Source organism: Notamacropus eugenii, chromosome 3, assembly GCF_028372415.1.
Source record: "Notamacropus eugenii isolate mMacEug1 chromosome 3, mMacEug1.pri_v2, whole genome shotgun sequence".
Taxonomy (NCBI): Eukaryota; Metazoa; Chordata; class Mammalia; order Diprotodontia; family Macropodidae; genus Notamacropus; species Notamacropus eugenii.
In genome coordinates, this window is record NC_092874.1 from 220,401,787 (window position 1) to 220,427,787 (window position 26,001).

General features: G+C 35.5%; 1 protein-coding gene, 2 non-coding genes and 1 pseudogene across 11 annotated transcripts in view; 1 reads left to right on the top strand and 3 right to left on the bottom strand.

Annotated features, from left to right (window-relative positions):
* KANSL2 (KAT8 regulatory NSL complex subunit 2) overlaps positions 1-26,001 on the bottom strand; it is a 38,956-nt gene that overhangs the window by 1,156 nt on the left and 11,799 nt on the right. For 4 of the 9 annotated variants that reach the window (XM_072654522.1, XM_072654523.1, XM_072654524.1 and 1 more), the window contains 5 exons: positions 23,847-24,010; positions 23,443-23,609; positions 18,656-18,752; positions 12,617-12,870; positions 1,825-1,944 (listed from right to left, as the gene is read on the bottom strand). In XM_072654522.1, coding sequence (XP_072510623.1) covers positions 1,825-1,944; positions 12,617-12,870; positions 18,656-18,752; positions 23,443-23,609; positions 23,847-24,010 — 802 coding nt within the window. Of the gene's footprint in view, positions 1-1,824; positions 1,945-5,996; positions 6,273-12,616; positions 12,871-18,655; positions 18,753-23,442; positions 23,610-23,842; positions 24,011-26,001 lie in introns of all 9 variants that reach the window. The other 5 variants (XR_011977134.1, XR_011977135.1, XR_011977136.1 and 2 more) reach the window with 3 other exon arrangements.
* LOC140497923 (small nucleolar RNA SNORA2/SNORA34 family) lies at positions 3,202-3,337 on the bottom strand. Its single transcript, XR_011964926.1, has one exon. It is a non-coding gene; the product is annotated as a small nucleolar RNA SNORA2/SNORA34 family (small nucleolar RNA).
* On the bottom strand, positions 18,424-18,558 carry LOC140497922 (small nucleolar RNA SNORA2/SNORA34 family). The gene has a single exon (XR_011964925.1). It is a non-coding gene; the product is annotated as a small nucleolar RNA SNORA2/SNORA34 family (small nucleolar RNA).
* LOC140531072 (heterogeneous nuclear ribonucleoprotein A/B pseudogene) lies at positions 24,623-25,919 on the top strand (annotated as a pseudogene).

Below are 26,001 nucleotides of genomic sequence, written 5' to 3' on the forward strand. Positions count from 1 at the left end.
CAAAGGGCTGCACTTAAGGGCCTAAAGGGTGGCCTCGGGGCCTAAACCATGTTTCAGCTCAGCTATTTTCCTGCCATGCCATTCCTTCACATCCTCTTTCTTTCTTACTCTGGAAAGGGTAATAATAAGTTAAATATTACCTTTTCTTCTGGAAAGTCAATCAGCTTCTCAATTGTCCCACTCTCCACCCTTCCCAGGTCACTACTTCCCCTTGAAGGCAAGAACTGCCTTGCTTTTGTATTTATTATACCCACAGCATTTAAAACAGTACCTGACACATATTAAGCACCTACTAAAGACTTTTACATTCCTTCCATCATTCTTTGCATCACCATCAGACAGACAGAAAGTCCTTATTCACAGAACCACTAGCTTCCTTGAGAGCTTAGCTCAAATACTAAATTTCTATGTGAGACTGTTTCCCCACCAAAATTTATCTTGTATCTATATATGCTAACTTATATTTTACATATCCATACATATATATGATGTCTCCTTTGATAAGACCGTAAAGCTCCTTGAGGATAGAGACTACTTATTGTCTGCATTTGAGAACTCAGCAGTGTTGGATATATAGCAGGGCAGGTACATCAAATGATGCAAAAATTTTGTTATAATTTTAAAAATGTTTATCCTATCTATATTTTACCTTATGTATTACAAAACTTCACTACGTTAATTAATGCAGTTTGGTTCACGTTATTCCTAAATTCCAGTACTTTTAGGTGTTAATAATGCTTGTTTACTGATAACTGACTTTTTCAATGTCCTATAATACCAATCACACCACATCGCAGCTTCCTCCAAATTAACCCATCTTCCCTCTTAAAGTTCTAAAACAGTTAGACCTTTCTCTAGACTCCTTCCTGAAAACAACTACAACATTCTATCAAAGGCTTAAAAACTGGAGAAAGACCACATTACATCCTACTGCTAACCTTCATCATCAGTGCCTGGTGCTTAATAAATGTTTGTTAATTAATGAATCAGTACTGGATCCTTCCCATTGTTGTTATTCTATTTATTGTTATGTTAAGTAAATTAAACAATAATAATATTTATAAGATTTTAAAGTTTGCAAAGACTTGCAAAACACTTTACACATAATTTCATCTGATCTTCAAAGACCCAGTGAGGTAGGTGATATCCGCTCCATTGCACCGATGAGAAAACTGAGGCTGAGAGAAGTTAAGCCTTGACCAGGGTCATATAGTTAATAAGAGTTGGAGAGGTGGGATATGAGCTCAGGTGTTCCTGACTCCAAATATAATATACTATCCACTATACCATCTAGTTACCTGCCCTTAAAAAGTAAATGTGGAAAATATCCAGGACCTATAAAAAGCCAGTAGCCTCTCCACAATCTTTTTCTAGATGACTAAAGAAACGCAGTTAAAGAGACACAAAAAAGAAAAGTTTTAGGATTATAAAGTTTTTGAAAAGATCATAATACAAAAGAATTCATATACTATTTGAGATTAAGTGCACTTAAATAAATGACTTGTTGGTTGATTCAAAGAAAATAAATTAAAATGATAAAATATAAGCTCTTTGAGGGCAGGAATTGTTTCATTTTTGTCTTTGAATTCCCAATATCTAGCACACAGTTTGGTATGTCTTGGGAACTTAATAAAGGTTTCTGGATCAAAAGACTGATTAGAAAGGGACGTACCATTAATAAGGTAAAATTCATTTTAAGTGACTTTACACTCCACCTGTGATGACATTCCCACACTCCCCAAGCACAGGTTGACCAGCAGAAAACCCCTCGCCTGTCCGTGTTACTGCATTTGGGATGAATAGCTAAGGGTGTTCTTCACTTGCCAGAATATCCACAGGAGCTTCAGCAATGTCTTTGATTGAATGATCCTCCAGAGTCAGTGAAGGGTCAAAGAGCAAGGGAGAAGGAGGACACTGCATTCCATCACCCACTACATCCAAGTCCTAGGAGAGGGGAAAAAAATACCACAGACAAGTCCATCAGTAAAATTAGAGGAACTGATCTAAAGGAAATATAGTAACCTCATTTTAACCAACTGTAGTCAACTCCTAATTACCCTCACTGACTTTATTTTTTCAAAAAGAAATAGAATTTATTAAAATCTACCTCCAGCTGGCTCCATATTGTTTCCTCTTCCCAACCTAATAAAGATGGCAATCAACAATAAAATGACTAAAAAGCTAAAAGGATGATAAGCAGGAAGTACTGTAGATTAGATAATGAAATGCCTTTTCTAATTTGTGACTTTACTCATTATATACATTTTACAAATACTCAATTCAACAGGCATACATTAAGTGCTCCAAATGTATACTGTCCCTGGTGCTAGGCAAGATTCAAAGTTTACAGGTGTGATCCTAGAATAATCCTTGTCCAGAGGACTTATAGTCTATTAGATAACACAAACACAAACATTATACCACAAAAGAATGCCTAAGTGTGTTAAAGAGATAAAAATAAAGTGTGAAGTGAGATCAAGTTCATTTACTAACTTTGGGTGAAAGGAGGAGGAAAGGAAAGGTTTTTGAGCTTCTATGGGTAGAAAATCAACAGCCATGCAGCATAGTAAGGAGAAAATTGCCTGCATAGAAAAGAGCATAAGCAAACGAAATGGAAGTAGAGAAGAAGGGATGTGTAAGTGGGATGGTACAGAGAAAAGTATGGAAAAATAATGGGAAGGAGGTTACAGAGGTATGACAAAGTTACTTACTGGGCAACAGATAGAACAATGACCAAAGAAGATATTTGAGAAGGTGAGAATGGAAGGTGAAAAGACAAATTAAGAGGCTACTGAAGTAAGTCAAGGTGGATAAGTAATGAGGTCCTATATTGGTATTGGTGGCAGCAGAAAGAGAGGAAAGTGGCAGATGTGGGAGTTATTAGGTGAAAGGACTAGGTAACTGATTAGATATGTAAACAAGAATCAAAAGATTCTTAATTCAAAACTCAGGTTTTGAATACAGGTGACTGGGTAGTGCCATTAAGATAAAAACTGTGGAGTGAGAAAGAGGAGCAAGTTTCGGGGAAAATATGCAAAAAAAAATTTTCAATTATACCACACTGCATTTTGTCTACATGCCTGATAGATGTCACTTTGCATGAGAATAAATGTTTCCTTAATTAAATTACATAACTTTCTCTTGTCAAGCTAGGAGTTAAGTAACACATTTAATCTTGATCCAAACAATACTTTCTACAGATTTTGTTTCTTCCAACTGAATTGATCATTCCCCAATGGAGATTTAGAATGACCAACAGACCATAGGGAGACATTCTTCTAGGCTCCTGTTTGAAACCAATAGTTACAACAAACCACTGGTCTTGATTCAGGGCCTGTCACAAGCATTGCAAAAGCTCAGACACTAAGAAGAAAATTTCTTTGCCACTGTTTTTCAAGGATTTCTGTTACAATACTAATTGTTTCCCCTTCATATGGTGAAAGCCAGAAACAAATCAAGGATTTCTTATCTTTACAATCAGCCTATATCCCTCACCCCTCAAAATGCAATGTTCCAGTTCTATCATGAATTGCTCTGCTCTATCTCAGGGAGCTTTATTTAGTCATTGTTGTTGCTTTCTTTTTCTTTATTTTTATTTTGTGGTCCTTGATTTTACATCACGTTCATTTATGAATATACTCCACTATGCTCAAATATCCAGTGAGTCAATCCCATGTAGCAAGTAAGGGGGAAAAAGCGGTTCAGCAAAACTAATCAACATATCAAGTTTGACAGCATATACCCACAGTCATCTACCTCTGCAAAGAACGGAGATTCATTTTCTAATTTCTTGTCCCAGATGATTTTAAAAGAACCATTTTCTTTCAATCTATAATGCTTTAGCTCACAAAAGTCACTTTGCTAAAGACATGTTTTTTTAAATTAATCAAAAGTACTCCTAGCATTTTAGCTAGGGAATGATATATAATAAAATATTGGTTTTACGATTTAGGTAAATTTATAGAAGTAAGGACCAGAACAGCCAGGAATGGAATATACCCAAAAAGGTAAAGGTCAAACTGTGCTGGTAAAAATATAGTTTCCTAGAGTCTTACAGATCTATGTCATTTTGCACAATGCTTTATACTAAAAAGACAACAGAGAAAACTGGCTCACTGTGTTATCTTTTAATTAGATACCATAAAGAGTAGGCAATACATAAGAAATGCACACCCAAAAACCTAAGGAAGGAGCCAGAAATTTAACATAGAGCCTCAGACACGTGTAGATAAGTGAAAAAAAAAAAGGGTAATTTAAAAAAATGACTAAGAAGCCAAACACAAAAGATCATATTTAATCTCACAGATGGCACTGAAATTCGGGGGAATGAGTTACTATAACCAGAATACAGCTTTCAAAGTATAATATTATTCAAAAGAAAAAGAACCAGTCAGATGTAGGGCAAATACATGAGGAAATCCAGAAATCAGTGGAGCATTAGAACTATGGTAGAGCATTTGAGGGAAAAATCAATTAAGACAGCAATAGAAAATAGTATTGTTTTTAGAGCATACTATCAATCGCAAGGATTGAGCAAGAGCACAAGCATTCAGGAAGCAGATCCCAAGTAGATGACTCTCACCAACAAGAAGGAATTGGTTGCTATGGTGGAATTGGTGGAAATGAACCTTGAGATGGAAGTTCTCCATTCTAGAATCTGTAACAGAGGAAAGGGAAATTTGGCACATTCTAAAATGTATCCTCTATTTTTGGACAACATTACCTCAAAAGGTTGAGAAAGGATAGGTAGGATTCCAAAAGCTGAAATTTTATAGGGGAAGTCAACCCAAGTGGGATCCTCAAAACATAAATTTTTAAGACACAAAAAGAAATAATTCTGACGAGGGAAAAAAAGGACAGCTATCTAAGAACAGGAAGTTAGCAAGTTAAGATTTTTTTAAAAAACACATACAAAAGATGGAAGAAGGCAAGAATAAATAATAGGTTGAATATAAAAAAATGGCAGAGTTCTGAAGGAATACTGCCTAAAAGTCAGAATGAGATTATGGTAGGAGAAAAAACACACAGTGAAAATGTTTTTCTTTTTAAGCCACACTAGAGAAAAGATCAGGATGAAAGAAGGTACAGGACTGGTCCTCAGGGTGAAGAAGATGATAAAAATAAAGACTACAGAGGAATACAAAATAGCTCAACTGTTAATTTTGCTTCTATTTTCTCTGCCAAGGAATATGAGTTTTGATCAGGAAAAATAGCTATTAAGAGTTGGTATCCAATACAAGAAAAGAGTAAAAGCCTTTAGCCACCTTCAAATTCTAGTCAACATGTCCACAAGAACTGATGCTAAAGTATCAACAAAACACAAAGATGTGGCTTTAGTGATCTTTGAAAAACTGTGAAGAATAGGAGAGGTAGGTACCACTGGATTGTAAGAAAGCAAACTGTCAATTTTCAAAAAAGACAAAGAGAACGGAGTCTGTAGACTACAGGCCAGTACGTTTGACTTCTAATTCCTGGCAAAATTCTACAATATATTATAATGGGGTGCATAATGAACACTTAAAGGAATGAATGATTTTAAAGGGTATTTTAAGTGGGTAGTTTTCAAAGGTATGGCTAGGGAAAAACCAAGATCACAAACAGAATGAAGGAATGAATGGATCAAAAGCATTTACTGAGGATACAAAAAAAGCAAGACAGTCCCTACCCTCAAGAAGCCTACATTCTGGTAAAGGAAAATAATGCAAATAAGAAGGTGGTGGCCATAGAAGAGTGTTTTGATTTTACATAGTTTGGGGTAGTTAGTAAGTGGAGCCATGGGGCAGTCAAATGACATCCTTCTATAAAAATAAAGGTAGGATTGATCAGATTACTATTCCCAGAGCAAGAGGCAAAAAGGAGGGGAGGGAGACACATTTCTCACAGCAAGATGGCCAGGGTATTGGATGGAATGTAAAGCAAGGTCTGGATCTGGGGTCTAGACGTGGCTAGATAGGAAAAATATGGTGGGCCATGTGCATTGGTTCTGGCTGACTCACCAATCAGAACAGCATGGCCCCAGGGCGGTGGTTCCAAAGCTGTGTGGATTAAGTCACCCAGGGCATGGTCTCAGGAGGTCCAGTGGTCCAGAGGGAGCAGCAGCAGGACAGATGGCAAGGAGATGGCCAGGGTGGACGGTCAGATGGGATGTGAAGCATGGTCTAGAGTCTGGGGCCACTAGGTAATATGGGCCATGTACGTTGCCGTTGACTGACTCACCAATCAGGACAGCACTGCCCCAGGGCCGTGGTTCCAAAGATGAGTGGATTAAGTCACTAAAATAGATAATTTCAATTATATGAAATTAAAAGGCTTTTGCAGGAACAAAATCAATGCAAGTATAAGAAGGCAAACTGTTGACTGGGGAAAAAAAACTTTGCATCAACTATCTCTGATAAGAGTTAGATATTCAAGATATACATTGGAATTTACACAAATATAAGAACAAAAGCCATTCTTCCATAGATATGAATTCAAAGGATATGAACAGTTCTTTTAACAACTGCAAATTATTAACAACTATATGAAAGACTGCTCCAGATTACTAAATTCTGGTCGCCCACCCCACATGAGGTCAAAAGCCTCTTTTCCTATGGAAAAGTATATACACCAAAATATTCATAGCAACAGTTTTCCGATAGCAAAAAGCTGGGGAAAAAAATGTGTTCATAAATTAGGAAATGACTAATTGCGGTGTATGAAAGTAAATGGAATATTATTTTTACCACAGGAAACAACATAAAGAATTTAGAGAAGCATGGGAAGGTTTGTATAAACTGATGAACCAGTGATTTAAAAAAACACAGGAAAAGTCACGTACACGATGGCATCAGTACAATGGAAAAGACAAAAACAAAAAAAACAAATACCAGCCCTAGAAAAGAAAATTCACTTCACTTCCTATTTTGAAGGAATGAGAGTACAGAATACTGTATACTCTCAAACACAGAAAATGTTTGGTTGGTTTGCTAATTGTTTGTCTTTTCTAATCTTTGTCACAATGATGGCTCAATGGGTAAGGGAGGGATGTATCTGAAATAAAAGTGATGTAATAACAAAAGATCTCAATAAATATTCATTGGGAGGAGGGGTGAAGGCCCAGCATGACTTTGTCAAGAATGGGGATGTGTCTGACCTTGTATTATTTAATATTTTTAATGGTGACTACACAAAAAGGTATATCTCCTTAACAAATTTTCAAATAATACAAAACTAAAACGGATAAGTAACATATTAGGTTAACACTATCAAAAGTGAAATAATTTTTAAGAGGCTAAAACACTGGGCCAAATTTAGTAAAACACTGGGCCAAATTTAATAACAAGACACTTAAGAGGGATAATTGTAAAAATCTTATTCTTAGGTCCCAAGAGTTAACTTCACACATACAAGAAAATAAAGATATGGCTAAACAGTAGTTCATCTGAAAAAGATCTATGGGTCTTAATGGACTGTTCACTCAATGTGGTACAGCAGCCAAAAAAATTAATGAGATTTTAAGATTACACTGAATTTAATGAGATTTTAGATTACACATAATCGCCAGAATAAGGTCAGACCACATCTGGCTGGTTATGTGCAGTTCAGAGTAGCACTTTTTAGAAAGAATACCAAATAAGCTTCAGAGAATACAGAACAGGGCAAACAGGATGGTGAAAGAACTTTGAGATCAGGGCAGGAGCATCAGCTGAAGGTTAGCTTGATAAAGAGAAATGCAGGGGAAACAAGATAGTTGTCTCTAAATATTTAGACTTGTACCATTTAGCTCCAATTAAGCAATCAACAATAATTTATTATGCAACTACTATGGTACTAGATGCTAGACTATGTGTTTGAGAAATGACTAAATAAGAATAATAGCCAGAAATGAATAATAAAAATGAAAATTGGGATAAACCTGATTGACAGTAATATTGAACCTAGAAGTATAATTAGGAAGCAAATGTATAGGCGTTTCCAATATTGTCTAATTCTTGATATGTATTTTAATATGGATCAACAGGAAGAGGACAATTTATACATGTTCAATCTGAAGAGGGCATTCTGAATGTAAATATACAAGGTGTTACAAAAGTCTCATTAAAGTTCTAAGTTACTACAGCTTTAAAAATTGAATGCTGTAGAATTTTAACACCCAAGTTTGGGCCCAAAGATGAGATATAAGACATGCAGGGGCTCCTGAGTGAATCCAACACTACAGATAACTTTAGGATTTTTCAATGTGCTAGTTAGTTTTGCTGAACTGGTTTTTTCCCCTCTCATACTTTATTACAGGATGTGTCTCTGGGAGGGATCAGGTAGAGGGCTAAGTTAGCTACAACAAAAAATGTAATTTTTCAAACCAAAGAAAATAACTTTAAACAGCAGAAATAAAGAAAGCACAGGACCTTCCAGACCTCAAACTCAGTCTCACATTCTATGTGTCATCCTTCACTCTCTCTCACACCCCTACCTCCAAGCTATTGCCAAGTACTGTCGATTTCACCTTTGCAACATCTCTGGAATATGTCCCCTTCTCCATTCTAATACCACCACCATCCTAGTACTGGCCCTCATCACTTCATTTGATCTACTTCAATAGCCTACTGATGGGCTGGCCTGCCTCAAAGTCCTTCCTCACTCCATTCCTTTCTTCATTTAGCCACCAAAGTGATTTTCATGAAGGACAGGTCTGACCATGCAATTTCCTATGCAATAAACTACAGTGGCTCCCTATCACCTCCAGGATCAAAGTCCTTCATAACCTACTTACCCTTTCCAGTCTTCTTATGCCTTATTCTTCCTATTTATATATTCATCCATACTGACCTCTGCTATTCCACAAACAAGACACTCCATCTCTCACATCTGGGCACTCTAGCTGTCCCCCATGCCTGAAATGCTCTCCTTCAAGTTCATACCAAAATCTCATCTTCTACAGGAAGTCTTTCCCAATCCCTCTTAATTATAACGCCTTCTCTTTTAATTACATCCCATTTTTCCTGTATGTAGTTTGTACTTATTTGCTTATTTTCTCCCCCATTAGATTGTGAGCTCCCAAAGGGGAGGGATTGTCTTTTGCCTCTACTTGTATCCCCAGAGCTTAGCACAATTCCTGGCAGATAGTAGGCACTTAATAAATGTGTGACTGATTTGATTATTATGCAACTACTAGATACAGGAATCATCAAAACCACTTAATATTGGTTAAAAAAAATAGAGAAGCAGATCAATGGAACTACTAAAGGGAGAATCAAAAATAATAAAATTCAATAACCCAGTGTCTGATAAACCCGAAATCATAACTTAATTAGGAAAGAACTCTCTATCTGATTAAGAATTTCTGGGAAAACTGAAAAGCAGTTTGATAGAAACTAGGCTTAGACCAACTTCTTACAATATCTACAAAACTGGATACATGACCTTAATATTAAAGATTATGCCATGAAAATGTATTTAATGCAAAAGTATATGTATAACCTTATCAGACTGCACACTATCTGGGGGAAGGGGAGAAAATTTAGAACTCAAAATCTTATGGAAGTGAATGTAGAAAACTAAAAATTAACTAACTTTTTAGAAAAAGATTATACCATAAAAAAGTGAAAGATCATATATCATTTATATGTTTATAGCTCTAAGTAGGAAATGTTTTCTTAACCAGATAAAGGATAAAAGCAATTACAAGATAAAATAAAGGGATAAAAGACAAATTTCTGATTACATGAAACTGAAAAAAATCTTGCACTAACAAAATTAATGTATCTGGAATAAGGAGAAAAGGAATCAAACAGGAATAATCAATGTTTGAGGGATTACTGAAAGAAAGGTACACATGCACTTTTGGTAGAGTTGTGATTTAGTAACCATATGGAATTATGCAAACTATGTATTCTTTGACCCAGAGATTCCACTAATAGGCATATACGCCAAGGAGAGTACTAATAAAGTCCTCATATACACCAAAGTATTTGTAGCATCACTTTTTGTAGTAACAAAGAACTGAAAACAATGTAAATACTCATCAAGTGGGAATGGCTGAACAAACTGGCACATGAATGTAATGAAATGTGTTGTAAAGAAATGACAAATATGATAACCACAGAGAAGCATGGAAAGACTTAAACGAAGTAGAGTGAAGTAAGCAGAGTCAGGAAAACTATATATATATATATATATATATATATATATATATATATATATATATACATATATATATATATATATATATATATATATATATGTATGTAATAACTAGAACACTGTAAATACAAAGAACTGAACTGAAAACAAGTGCTGAAAAATTACAAAGCACAATCATGGCCCCAAAGAAGAGATAAGAGAAGACACTCCTTCCTAACAACTCTTCTGCTTTTTCTCTAAGCATTTTCACTGGAAGTCTACCACACCTGGAATGGTTTTCTCTTCTCACTTCCACCTCTTAGCTTCCTCACATTCCCTTCAAGTCCCCACTAAAATTTCTAATCCTCAATTCTAGCGCCTTCTTGTTATTATCTCAAATTTATCCTGCATATAGCTTATTTTTGCACATATCTGTTTGCCCATTAGACTGTAAGATCCTTGAAAGAGGAACTGTCTTTTGCCTTTTTATCCCCAGCACACAGCACAGTGTCTGGCACATAGTAGGACCTTAATAACTATTTAACTGAGGTCCGTGGGTGTGGAACACTGCATATATTTTCTATGTGATCAGTTTTGTTCATTGTTTTCTCTTCTCCCTTTTTTATTTTTTTTCCTTAAAAAATATTCTTTGTCATATGGGATAGCTCTCTGGAATAGGAAAGGATAGAGAAGATACAGGGGAATTTAGGTAATACAAAAACAAAAGATATCTATGCTTTTTTTTTTTCAAGAAAACAATCTTTCTAATCTAGACTGAATTTAAATTTGTCTCCTAAAAAGGTAGGATAACAGTTCATTACACAAGATAAAAAACTAGAAAAACTATTAAATTAATTTTCCTATCTAAAAGGTGAGGGGACTGTCAATGAGATAAGCAGAAAAGTAAACACAGATTCAGCAAATACTGATTTCCTGGTAGACTAGTAAATTGTTATTCTAGTTTACAAATCAGTCTCCTCATGAAACTAGTTTGCATGAATCATTTTTCAGAACCAAATAAAACCACTGAGATATCAAATATAAATTGTATGACCACATGCCAGAGCAAAAGTGACCATTCTTGACCATGCTGAAACCAAAAATAAAATTAAAGGAACAGTTAATTTCATCATACATCATCATCCACTTAAATTCCTGAAATAAAAGCCGTAAAAAGAATCAGATGGGGTTTAAAGAAGTTTCAGGAGAGTTTCAAAAGTCAATCATGTAGTTTGACAGACAAGCACATTCTCCAGGTTTCTACTTAATCAAATATTTCCAAACACCATAACCCTACTGACCTACACAAACAATCCCCATGCCCCACAACCACCAATTTGTACAAAAGCCCTTCATCAGAGGAAACAGCAGCAATCTATGTTATAAACAAAATCCCTTTATTAAGAACTTTTAAAAAACTACACAGCCAGGGTATATAGAGGAAAATATGATTAGGGAAGTGAATGAAAGCTAATTTAGGGTTGATCAACCTAAATGATGAACAGGAGATGGGTTAAAGTGAAGCTAGTTTAAACAAGAATACTGACCCTTAGACTCAACTACATAGCAGGAAAATTGGCTCATTTAGACAGTTAATAATCCTAAAAGCAGCTATAAATGATAACAGCAAGGATATGAGTCAGAAATTTATATGAGCAAATGTACAGAGATCAAAGTTCATAACAAAGATATCACATGTTCAGAACCAGAGCTCCATAAAAAACCATGACAAATTTAAGATAAAGAGCAAGCTGAAACTGAACTGTATTATCTCTTAGTGAAACAACTTCTAAGTGACCAATCTACACAATAAAACCCATTATTTTGAAGGTATGTGTATACTGTCAAAAGTTGATCACTAAAAGAATTTATATAAAACATTTTGTAAACCTTAAAATGCTATGTGAATTCAGCTACCATAATCTTTACTATCATTATAAGTAAAGTTTGCATTGGTAAAATTCCAGTGACCCTTTTCACCTTCCTACCTCCATTCTTCTTTTCATTAATATTTTAAAATCTTCAACTTGCTTTTCCAAACTCCCTCAAACCTAAAAATGTGCCTCGTCCCAATCAAAAAGACATTAACAAACAATATATTAAAGTAGTTGGCAACATTTTCTAAGTGCTTCCAACAGCCAACCTTGGCATGATCAGTTGCCTGGGCAGATTCCAGGTTATAAATATCATGTTTTTAAAAAAAAAAACAAAAAACTTTCTTTAAAAAATAATACTGTCCAGATTCCTAGTCTGAAAAAACCTAGTTCAGGTGGCTTAAAGGCAAGTGGAGAAAATGTTCACACAACCCAAGGTCCCAAAGTTTCCCTTAGTATCTACCCATTAATTCTTTGGTATTTATCAGTAAATAACTCAAATAACCAGCCACAGAGATTTGAATCCATATACTAATGGCTACTTTATAACCAGCTTCTTTGACCACAAAAGATAAAATCTTCTCCACAACAGCAAGGCTTTATAGAAAAATGGCCAAATAAAGCAAATGGTTTCTCCAACTTACATCACTGAACTCCAGAGGTAAACTCTCTGTGGGCTGAAGTTCAGCAGCACTTAAGTACATATCCATGGGGACAGCTTCCAGTTCATCTGGCACAGAGAGTATCTGCTCAGGCTTATACATCTGAGGTGGCAGCTGGAAATGCAGTGGGCAACAGGGATCCTCTGAGAGGCTGACAGGAACTGGTTTGTTGCAGGGTACCTCCTCAGAGCCCTGACACCACTTGAAGAGAACCTGATTGGTATCCTGACAGATATCTGTGAAGAAACAGCAAAGGGAAACAAAGTAGAAAGTAATTAACATTCAAAATATTGAAATATATACCCCTAAAGAGTTGAAAGCTGTCTAAGAATAGGAAACGAAAGAAACTGGGCTACACAAAATAACTACAGTTATATTTGATACAAGACACCAAATGGCATAACTAATGAGAAGCAAAGTCACTTTCAAATTAAGTAATGAAATTATTGTAGAGCATAATTTTCAGCCTGTCTTAGGATTCTTTCTTGTCAAATGGGAATAAGGTCTCTGCCCTAAGAGATACATGAATGATAACTCAGGTCATAAATTCATTTAAAAGACAAACAAAAACTAATCAAGGTACAATTTCAGAAAATAAAGTTTTGAATAAAGAGAAATAGTAATAATATTTCTAGAAACTCATTCTTATTCAAAGCATATATGCAGTTTACTTCTAGGCATTATTATGAATGGGAACAATTCCAAAGGAATAGTCCACATGATCATTTTTCTCTCTCCAGGTTGAGTCAGAATCTAAAATGACAATCACAGCAATTCTAATAAGATCACCATTTAATATTTACAGTGCTTCTGTACAAAGCTCTTTTCCCCAGTCGGTGCTCCCCTGCTAAATTCAAAAACTTTCATTTTAAATTTATCTAAAAACAAGCAGCAATTCTTATTAATAACTAGACCTAGCAAGAATAATGGCTAACTACATATGGTATATATTAATAGCTAATAATAGCTATTTAAGGTTTGAAGTAAGTTTCACTTATTTCATTTCAAGAAAAAAACAACGCAGAAAGATTAAAAAAAAAATCACATTCCACATTCATCTGGTCCTTGAAGGACAAACCTAAGCAGAAATATAAATAGGAGAACTTGCTTATGCTCTGAGTGCTAGCAGGTTATAGGCACCTTCTTCCCCTTCTTTTGCCTGTATGAAGAACAGAGCAATCATAAGACTAACTACTCCCTTACAGCTCTAACTCAAAAAATCCATTAACATATTCTCTACTTCTGGTCTGGAAAGAAGAGTTAGATAATACTTTTTAAATGCTGTATCACACTAAAATTTGCCATATTTCACAGATCATGATATTTAAGTAACACCATCACTCTATATGCCCAAACTTTTAAAATGAGAAAATCTAAAATTTATAACAAAAATCTAGAATAGCAACAGATTTAACTGCATCTTCCCTACTACCCCAACAAAAGATTCTAGCCCAATAAAATCTATTAACAAAAATCTAGAGTTTTTAATTCCAGCAAATGGTTCTCTAGTATTCCCTTTCAACACAATCAGTTAAGAAATTATTTATTGTCCTGAACTTCACACCTGAAATCTTAGTCTACTAAGACCACTCTGTCTTCTTCCATCAAAAAATAACCAGTTAAAAAAGACAGAAATCTTACTGATGCTACACGAAGACAAAAACATCCACTTCGCATGCTTACTGATCTGCAAGGCACAAGAACACTACTTGTCTTTTAAAACTAAGTTACCAAAAGTAGAGAATGTGAAAAGAAGGATCACGAAATTACAGATCTAGACGTAGAAGGGACCTCAGAAGCCACTTACTCTAATTCCTCAATTTGAGAAAGAGGATGGGTTCACTCACTCTGCTCAAGTCCTCACTCCACAGTATAGAACTACACCATTTAGAGTGAAATAACCAGAAAACACAAAAATGGTTTTAAAAAAGTTTTAATGCTTCTGTGATTTTATAATCATAATCACAAAAAAGTGCTGTTAATGCATGACTCTTCTTCATCTGATCAGTCATTCCAAGCTACATAAAAAATAAATACCCCAAAGGCAAGATCCCTATCATATCTGCATTCCATACACACAACAATTGATGGTATAGCTAACTTCTTAGCATAGACAAAAGGGATTTTCTTCCTTCATCTCAGCTTGTCTTTCTTCTAATTCTCCCCCTGTAAAACTATGGAGGAGAGGAAAAGATGCAAATTCAAAAGAACAGGACAAGATTCAGAAGCAATAATTCATACCTATTCACAACTAGGATACTTGAAGTATATTACTATTAATTACTCTCACTACTACTGTGAGAAAACTCTATTATGTTTAAAATTTATTTTGTTATATTTAAATCAACTTCAGAAAGTTCATTCAAGAATCAGCTTCTTTGAGGTTGAAGAAACATGTAAAAATCTGCTAGGCAAAGAACTGAAAAAAAGTGGATGCTGAATAGTTGGGGAATAAACTGTAATGCATGAATATAATGGAATATTACTACACAATAAGAAATAAAGAATATGAAGAATTGAAAAAAGAAAAAATATATATGAACTGAGGCAAAGTTTGCAATATCAAGAAAAAAATACATAAATATTTATGCATAAGGGTGTGCATAAAATGATTCCAGCAATTTAAGTAGAAAGAAAACAAAAAGAATGCTGTAAAATTATAATGATCAAGCATGGCTTTGGGAAAAACGAGAAAATGTACCTCACTCCATTTTTTGCAGTGGGCCATGTGGAATATACATACATAATGCAGAGCTAATATGTTAGATGGTTTTGCTAAACCCTTTTCATCTTTATTCTTTGTTTTAAGGAACAATTGGCTAGATAGTTAAAAGGGGAGAGGAATTCTCAAAAAATGAGGTGATTAAAAAAAACAAGATATCAATAAAAAAATACAGAATTTTTAAAGGTGTTGCATTTTAAAAGAATACTGTATTTCCCTTTAGCTAGCCAAGAACAGCCTTCTCACTTTCCCACCCCAATGGTTCTCCTCATCCTCTCCCAAATTTGGAACACAAGGAAAACAAAATCCATCCTAAGAATGTATAGTAAATCAAAACAAATGTCCACACTGTCCAAGTCCAAAAAGTGCTATCTCATTCTGATTCCTTCATCACTCAATGAGGAGATGGGGGAACACGTTTCCCCATCAATCCTCTGGAATCCTGGTAGACCACTGTACTGATAAAAGTTCAGCACAATAGTATTTCCTCATATTTATGTATCACAACCTGATTATAGTTATTGTTTTCAATTATTTATTCCCAAATTCATTGGCACTGCTTCAGATTCACATTCTTTGTCACCTCAAAAAGTTCTAATAAATTTTGACCAACTTCAGTACGTTTGGGTTAAAAATAATCTCTCCCCTTAAACAACTAATTTCTCTTGCTCCCCCCTTTCCTTCCATCTTTGCTGTTGAATGAAATGGATTTTTTATTTAGCTACATGTATGTGTGCTGTGTTCAGATGAAAGTAAGGTTCAAGTGACAGCCACACCCCACACCTCCTTACCTGTATAGATATTTACTTGTGCACACCAATTATGTAAGACAATTTTCCCTAACCTTTCTTTTTTTTCCCCCACCCCTCCAGTTTATATTTTCTTAAGAACATCTGGACATAACAGAACCATACCCAGTCCCTGTCCAAGTGAATTTTTATAAATCTTGACGAGATCAGGGTTCAAAGCGAACAGGTATCTCTTCATATCTGAATATAAGCCATTTATCTTTGTTTAGTCCTTTATTATTATGTATTTTCCTTTTCATACTTCTTTTTTATATTTTTTATACTTATTCTTACTGCTACGTTTAAACTTCAAAGTTTCTCCCCAGCTCTGCTCTTCTTATCAGGAATATTTTTAAGTCCTATATTTCATGTTTTTGTTGGGTTTTGTTTTTTTGATGAAGCAATCAGGGTTAAGTGATTTGCCCAGGGTCATACAACTAGTAAGTGTTTGAGGCTGGATTTGAACTTAAGGTCCTCCTGACTCCAGGGCCAGTGCTCTATCCACTCACTGCACCACCTAGCTACCCCAGAAGTCCTATATTTCAATAATGGCCTATTCCTACCCCTGTCCCCCCATGGTATTATACTCAGTTTTGCTAGAGAAATTATTCTTGAATGTAAGCCCATATACTTTTGCCTTCTAGAGTACTACATTCTAAGTTCTCTACTCCTTTGTAATAGTGGCAGTTAGGTTAAATCATTTGTGAGCCTGACTACAGTTCCTAAGTACTTGAATTCTTTCTGACTGCTTGCAGTATTTTTTCCCTGACTTTAAAGCTCTGGATTTGGCAATGATGTTCCTGGGAGTTTTTATTTTGAGGTTTCTTTCAGGAGGTAACCAGTGAATTCCTTCTACTGCCAGTTTGCCCTCTTGTTGTGGGCAATTTTCTTTTAAGATTTCTCAAAATACGAATTTCTAGGCTTTGGTTTTGCTCATGGTTTTCAGATAGTCCACTGATTCTTAAATTTTTTCTCCTTGATCTGTTATCGAAATCAGCTGTTTTTCCTATAATACTTTACATTTTTCCATTTTTTCCCAGCTTTTTGACTTCGTCTTAATATTCCTTGTTGCCTCATGAAGTCACTGGTTTCCATTTGGTCCATCCTAATTTTCAGAGAATTTGTTCTTTGGGCAAAATTTTGTACCTCTTGTGCCGCATTTTTAATTCCCATTCCAATTCTTTCTCCCATCACTCTCATTTCTCTTCTAGTTTTTTCCTCGCGGGTTTTTCATTCTACTTTTTAAACTTTTTTCTAACTCTTGCTTCATCTCTTCCAAAAATTCTAATTAAGTCTAAGCTATGGTTTCCTCTGAGGCATTGATTATAAATGTTAGAAGTCATTCTCTTCTGACTTTGTGTCCTGGGCATGTCTGCCATCATAATAGTTAACTACCACTACAGTAGTGTTCTTTTGTAATGTCTATTCTTCCAGCCTATTTTCTTGACTTTAGACTAAATGTTAGGGGCGGGCTCTGCCACACTTCTGGAGGGAAGGTCTGGGCTGATCCTTTTGCTCCCCATCAGGAGAGTGAAAAGAAAAAAGTAAACTCTTAACCAAAGACAGCCACATATTTCTAGGGGATAAGAAATTAAGCACATAGGTTAAAATTAAGTGCATAACTTCTTGTTAAAAGAGGACTATGGCAGCTAAAAAAGTAGTGGGGTATTGACTACAGAAAGCAAATTCCAAGTTCTACATCCCATTTCAATTTTTAAATAAATCCTGATAGCCTTTACCAAATAGGCAGCATCAAGCAGAGTTTGTCCCTTACACATAAAAGAAAACTGTAAAGCAAAATTTTCCACCCCAAATATTTCCATTATAAAATTAGAAGTGCATTGTCAGAAGAAAAAGTCTAAAACCTAGCTAAGAATTTCTGGTAAAAAGTTAAAAATGGAAGCACACTGGGAAATATGGTTTCACTGGCCCATTTTCCAAATTCCTTTGGGAAGTGAACGATCAAACTCCAAAAGAAAAAAAGATCTATCTCCTAATTTGGAGCAGGAAGTTCTCAACAAGATGAGTACTATATACATAATATGATAGTTCTATTCCACACAACTTGATTAGCTATTATTATCAATCATTCCCAAAGACATAAAGACAAATGGCTTCTCTAAGTCAGCTGTGAAGAAATTCAATGTCACCTAAGAGATTTTTATCTTTCCACAACGATTTTATGCTGTAATTTAACCATTCAATAATTGGTTCAGCATTCTACTAAAAAAGGAGTAACTATTTTATTAATACACAGATCATTTCATTTCCAATAATTCAAATATTTCTTCCTAATGAACTGGCCATTCCCTATAATGCTCTGAAATGGCCAGAAGACCATAGGATGACATTTCTTTAGGCTCCTGTTTGAAACCAACAGTTCCAACAAACTGTTGGTCTTGATTCAGGGCCAATGGAAAACTTAAATCTTGAAAATAAGAAAACTGGTAACTACTAAAGCTCACTCCATCTGGAAAAATCATAAGCAGAATAGATAAGGTAAAAACATACGATTCAGACAATGCCTGGTCATCGGGAGAGACTGGTTGGAACAACGAATATCATCAACAAAAGCCAAACACCTTTGACTGGAACGAGTAGTATGTGCCTGAAATGAAGAAGAAAGAATGGATCATTCAAGAAAATAATTTATCATAATAAAAGATAAAATAAAATTACATAAAATGGAAGTTCTCAGTTATGAACCAAATGAAATGTTCCTCCCAGGCACTTAAAAATTCTGAATATGGTTAAAAATTATGTTATTCTATTTATGCACACTACTAGTATTAATGCCTTCTTTTGTGAGAAAGAATGCAAGTTTAATCTCAACCAACAAATCAGGAACTAAAAAATCTATATAGAATTGGGAATCTCTCTGAAAACAAGAAGGCAGTAAACGAAGCCACAGAAATGAATGACGCTACCAAAGAGACAATGTAGACAGAAGAAAAGAGGGTTAAGGACAAACTCTGGGAGAATACCCATGTTAAGGAGCCAAAAAAGACAGATGACTATTTACAGAGGTAAAGAAGTTACTAAAGTCCAAAGCTGTTCCAATCTTCTATAGTTCTTAATCTACACTCTTTCAATGTCACCTTTGTTTAAGATGTTTGGCCTCTCTCTGAAATACAATCATAAAATGTTAGATATGAAAGAGACCTTTCAAGATCTTGTCCAAATTCAGTTAAGAAGATTAAGGAAACTTAGACCAAACAAGTTAATTGACCAAGATCACACAAAATCCAACGTATCCTTACACTAAACTAGTATGGGGTATTTTGCTCACTCAACTTCAGTATGTATAACTTGAAATTAATTGTACTACTCGATATCTGACTGAAGCCACAGAAACAGAATGTGTATTGTTCTTACCAAAACATAGCATGGAATTAACATCAAACTGAAATAAAACAAAACTAAAGTAAAAGTGCCAAAAAAAAAATTTAGGTCTCCAAGCCAATAAGCATTCCATCTCATTGCTCATCTATTAAGTCAAATTTCAGCACCAAGGTTAAAATGCAATACTTTGAAGATTAGCATCTCTCAAAACCAGAAAACATTGCATGTGCTATCACTCATAAGCTACTTTCATTCATGCTTTTTTTATAACTCATCTTTTAAACCTGAGAAGGACAATATAGCATACACATACATGGCTGCAAGTATTAACACTTACTCTTGGTCAATTTCACCCAATAGTAGTTTTATACCTTTTCTGAGTTCTAAAACTGCAGGCAAAGAGACTCAAATTTATCCTCCAAATACATGAATCTAGATGACCAAAACAGGAAATACATTTTTATACCATTCAAGCTGGCATTAGGAGACTCATACCTATGCTTCTCAAGTCAATATTCTATTTTATCCTTACAGTTTCCTTTAAAAGACCAATTAAAAGCTTCAGTTGGTACAGAAAGCAGTGTCTCAAATTCTATCACATGCCTAATCATTTTTCAAATGTAATTAAAGTGCTACCTTTAAGTCTTAAAATGGTTTAAATGCTACTTATCTTAGATCTATGAAAAAGCTTCACATGCAAGTTTTTCAGATTTTAGTTTTAACTGCTGTCTATCAGATTCAACAAAAAACTGTCTCTCCTTACAAGACTCTACTACATAAATCCAAGGTCAATTAAGGTACTTATTCAATAAACACTAAGGGCCTAATATGCCTAGAACACCAAGACAAACTTCATAAACACAAGATCCCTACTGGAATGTACAGTCCTGAAGGTGACTGAGACACAAGGAAACTTATCTTCTGACTAAGGAATACAACACACACAGGAAATTAATTGGCGGACAGGGAAGGAAGTTTTAGTCTAAGGAGACACAGTAACATGGTAAATAGATATGTAGGGCAGTTAACTGGCATGTACTTTCCAGGTAATCATATCACTGATTTGCTTACCAGGACTAAATAAAAAGCATCACGTGGACAAAGGGAGGCCAAGGAAAGACTTCATAAAGAAGGTAATAATTAGATTAAGTTTTGAAAGTATGGACAAAAATTCAACAGTCTAAAAAGTAGAAAGGTAAGCAATTCCAGGCCTAGTAAACATGAGCAAAGGTCTAAAAGGTGGGAGGAGGCAGGGAAGAGTCTAGGAGGCCAGAATAGCCCAATTTGGCTGAAATCCAGAGTACATAGCAAGAAAATGAGATAAGACTAGAAAAATTCAATTGTGACCAGTTAGGCAAAGGAGTTTGACTTCTACTAAGTAGATAAAGAAGGGGTCATTAGATTTTTGAGCAAGAATAACACAATTAGATCTATCCATAAAAAATAAAAGATTATCTGAAAAGTTCTATGAAGGATGGATTAAAAGACCACAGAGGCATAACAAGCTGTTAGGCCATTATTACACACAGTAGTTTAAATATGGCATAAAGAAGGCCTGTCCTAGGGGTAATAGCAGTAGCAACAGAAGTTTTGCTGTCATTCAGTCATGTCCAATAATTCGTGACCCTATCTGGGGTTTTCTTGACAAATATAATGGAGTGGTTTGTCATTTTCTTCTTCAGCTCATTTTACAGATGAAGAAACTAAAGCAAAAGGGGTTAAGTGACTTGCCTATTACCCAGCTAGTAAATGTCTGAGGCCAGATTTGAACAGAGGGAAAAGAGTTTTCCTGATTCTAAGCCTGGAACTCTATCCACTGCATCTGGGAACAGAGGATGTGAAAGTTTACAGAAGGAGAATTGGCAGGACATGAAAGGGAGGGAGGGGATGAGCAATAAATAACCCCGAGATTACAAACCTGGGGGATAACAAATGGTTGTGACACAAGAAAAATAAAGAATAGAGCAGATGAAATTTAGAGGAAAAGATAAGTAGCTAGATTCTAGATATACTGAGTTTGAGGTGCTGGTGGGAGCTGTAGGCAGAAAGGAACTGAAAGCAGTTAGAAATACAAATCGGAAGTAAAATCAGAACTAGAATATATATTTGGGAATCTCTTTGGGAACAAAGAGGAAGTAATTGAAGTCAGAAATAAATGAGACTGTCAAAGAAACAATGAAAACAAGGGGCTAAGAATAGACTCTAGGAAAACACTGACATTAAGGAGACAAAGAAGCGATTAGAGTGATAAAAGGAAAAACAAAACAGTATGGTATTATTAAAGACCACTGAGTTTGGTGCTCACATAAGTCACAGTCACAGAGTCATAAAAGAACTAAGAGGCCATCTAATCATTTTACAGATGAGGAAACTGATTCCCAAAAAGGAAACTGACTTGCTTGTGGCAAGGTACAAAACCAGAACTCAAATTCATATCCAACAATTACAAATGCAGAGCTCTTTCCACTGAAATCATACTATGATTTCCACTGAAAATCATACAATCCTTAACGACCTTTGAAACAGTAGTTTCATTCAACAGACTGGTAGGGGCAGAAGTTAAAAGTTCAAGGAACTGACAAGATAGTGAGGTTAAAAAAAAGGTTTATTACTAAAACAACTACTTCACATTTCTATAGTTCCTTAAAAGTTTACAAAGTGCTTTTATCTCAACAATCCTGTGAAGCAGATATTTTGAAGCATTATCTCCATTTTACAGATGAGAAACCTGAGGTTGTAAAAGTTATTATTTACTCATGGTTATACAACCAGTAAACATCTGAAACAGGTTTCAAATCTAGCTCTCAACTTCATGTCTAGTGTTCCATCCATTGCTACATGTTGGCTCTTTTACCAAGGAGTTTAGCAGGAGAGAGAAAAGAAATAGCTGAAGTAAGATCAAGGGAATATTTTTTAGGATTGGATATACTTGTCTATTTGTAGACTAATGGGAAGGATTTAGTGGAAAGAAAAACTACAGGTACATGAGAGTGAGAAAAATGCTAAAACAAAGTCCTCTAGAAACTGAAATAAAAGAAACTTAAGGATCCTGAAATAGGGCTATCCTTTCTCCAACGACCAAAGAGAATGATTTCCAACTGTCTAAGAGTCTATGATACTGATTCAACCAGTTCTGTAATGCATTAGTGAAATGTAACCTATCATTTTCCCTTGACACATTTCTGTAATTATAAAATAGAAACTGAGTTATCTCTCCACCTCCCTAAAAACACACTACTACTACAAGTTCCACCTAAATTATTTAAACAAAGCAAGAAAGTACAGAGACTCAGTTCAAAGGCTACTCAAATACCATAATATTCTAAGACTGAAAATGAGGGCTTAGAGGACTCCACCTGTCTTACTACAACACATGTAAAGAGGAAATATATGCTGAAGAGCCCTATCTCCACAGCAGGGAATAACCTTTAAAAAAAAATGGGAGCACAAATGAAAAATTTCAGTTACAGAAGTTTGAATCCTCCTGCACAAAAGAAGCTACATGAATTGTCTCCATTAGAATGTGAGCTCCCTGAGAACAAGGACTATCTCATTTTTCTATTTACTTAATAAGAACTTAATAAATGCTTTTTTATTCATTCATTCATTCATGAAAAAGGAAAAAAGAGTACATGATAATGCTATTAAGTAATGTCCAGTTAAAAAATAGAATTGTTCCATATCTTCCTACCCATCATGGCCTAACAGAGCCCATTAATGTTACATCACAATCAAGTTCCAAACCAATTTGTTTTTATAGCAAAGTTTAGATACTGAATTTTCTTATTTGGGAACAAAGATACCATGATGCAACAGATTCTATTTTACGAAAAGTATAGTTTCAAAGGTCATAATAAAAGTATTAGTAAATATGATATCCAAAATTAAAGAACAGAGCAATAAGACTGACCATGGTAACCACATGTAAATTTAACTCCTAAGTAAGCAATAAGTACCTGTTGGGCAGCCCCATCTGTGGCCAGCATCCTGCGTTCTTTTAATTGTCTGTGTAGCAGGGCCTCCACACCATAGCGTTGGCGGTAGCGCCGAAGACATTTCAGCTGTTTCAAGCTTTCACGTTCTTTTGTTAAAAGTCCCTCCGGACCTGTCAAAAGGCTACTACCTGGAAAGATATGAGTCAAAAAATATACCCTCTTTGATGCCACCCTAGGGTACTTTTGAGGACACGACCCTAAACTACCAGCAGTAAACACAGAAACTTCTGGCAAAGAGGAACTAAAATATTTTTTACAAATTATTCTCCCTGTCACATATGCCCCAAAAAGCAATGAGACTAATCATGATTACTATACATTTCAGGAAAGGAGGGTCAACTTGTTGAGGTTGGCACATTACTTGCCTAAAGCTTCATGTTCTGCTTTGCGATTATGTAAATAATGACGTTTCTTCTCTTTCAAAAGATGCTGAAGTCGTTTGAATTGGTCAATGTATAAAGACTGTAAACGAATCAGTTTCTCACGCATGATCAGGGCCACCTCTTCAGCTGTGTAGACGCCAGCATGTCTGCAACAAAATAGTAACCAAGCATAGAATGGGTAGAATGACAAAACAGCAAGGGGGGGGGGGGGCCCGCAGATGGAGAGGCTAGACTAGAAGAATGTTATATCTCTATATCTGAATGGTTGTGTCATTTTAATTAGTCAACCAGCCAACAAGCATTTATTAAATACAAAGTAAGCTCATAGGACAGACACTGTGCCAAGCACTGGCAACACAAATATAAGCAAAAAAATGCTAAGTCTCTGCCCTGAAAAGAGGGGGGAGCATGATGGAGAATTCCTGAGAGGGATAAAAAGACAGCTGGCAGGTCACCCTCTGAGAGGAGTTATCCAATCAGGGGGGGCCCATAGGGCTAGAGAAGGTACTTCCCCCCAAGGTGTGAATTCCAGGGCTAAAGGGGTCTGGGATAGAGTATTCTAGAGGGACCCCTTTTTGTCTTGCAGCATTCACTGGTGCTACATGGCTTGATAGCAAACACAATACATATGCTGTGTGTTCAAGACCAAGACTGCAGTGAAGTTATATGATGTAACAGGGCAAGCACTGCCAGAAACACCTTGGATTCATTACGCATTTGATTTTTAATTAATTTTTGGTTACTGAGTGTTCTAGAGCATGGTAGAAAAGTCTATTGCTCAAGACAAGGTCAGACATATTTATGAAGTAGTCTTCTCTAATTTAAAAAAGAAAAGAAAAAGGAGGCAGCCAAAGTGAAGCCAGGTAGAAAGGAGTAGGAGGAATAGGAGGTCTGCACCACCACCTGCCAAATGTTTGTAGGTGGCCTCGGACAGAACACAAGCAAAACATCCTGAGACTCATCCCCATCACCACTGTCAGGCCACCATGTCTGAAGCAACAGATGAACAATTAACAGCAGCCACTACTAAGAATGGCTGTGAAACTACTCTTAATGAGGAACCAAGGACCAAAAAAGTTTCAAGGCCAGAGCCCAAGACAGGAGCCAGAGACCCAAAGGATATCAGATCAACATCAGTAATAAAGAGGAAGATTCAGGAAAAATGTCTTTAAGAGGCCTCAGTTGGAAAACAAGTAAAAAAGACTCGAAAAACTCTTTCACCAAGTCTAGAGGTGTTTGCATAATAGAGATGATCTCTAATACAAGAATATCTAGGGATTTGAGGTTTATCCTCTTTAAAGAATCTGCAATGGTTTTAGATCAAAGAATACAGCTTAGATGGACAAGTAATTGAACCCAAAAAAGTTTATGGTTGTGAAAAAAAAAAAAAGATTCCGTGAAGAGGATCTTTGTTAGAAGACTTAATCCACAAGTTTACAGAAAATAAAATACAAGTTTACAGAAAATCTCTGAGATACAGAAGTATCTCAGAGACTTTGGAGATATCAAATCCATCAAACTTCCAATGGACCCAAAGATAAACAAAACAAGGCAGTTTGTATTCATCCCTTTTAAAGAAGATCCTGTTAAGATTTTAGAAAGGAAATTCCTTAATACTGGTGAAAGTAAATGTAAGGTAGTCCAATTAAAGTAAGTATGCCAGTGGCAGGAGTACAGCTCTGGGGGCAGTCGACGAGGCTAAAGCAGAAGAAACTGAAAAGATGGCAGATGCAGCAATAGTGATGACAGGGAAGATCAAAGTCAAAATTGGAATCAAAATTATGACAACTTTTGAATCAAGGATAAGTATATTGCCAGGGCAAGGGGTTATAGCAAATTCAAATACTCCTCTTATGGTTTTATGGCTATGGACTTATAGGTAACAACTATAATCAAAGCAGTACAAATTATCAAAAGATTTCAAGATGTGGTTGTGGTCATCAGAATAATAATAAACCCCACTGAGACAGTTCTATGTGGTTTGCAGCACCAGGTTCAGTATACAGAGGGAACATAAACACTTTATACGGAAATACTCTAGGTGGACATTAAAATAAACTTGGCAAACTTCATAGAGTTTATTCAAAATGTGCATCTTATTTAAAATTCCCCCTTGAAAAACGTCTTCTTCAGTTGA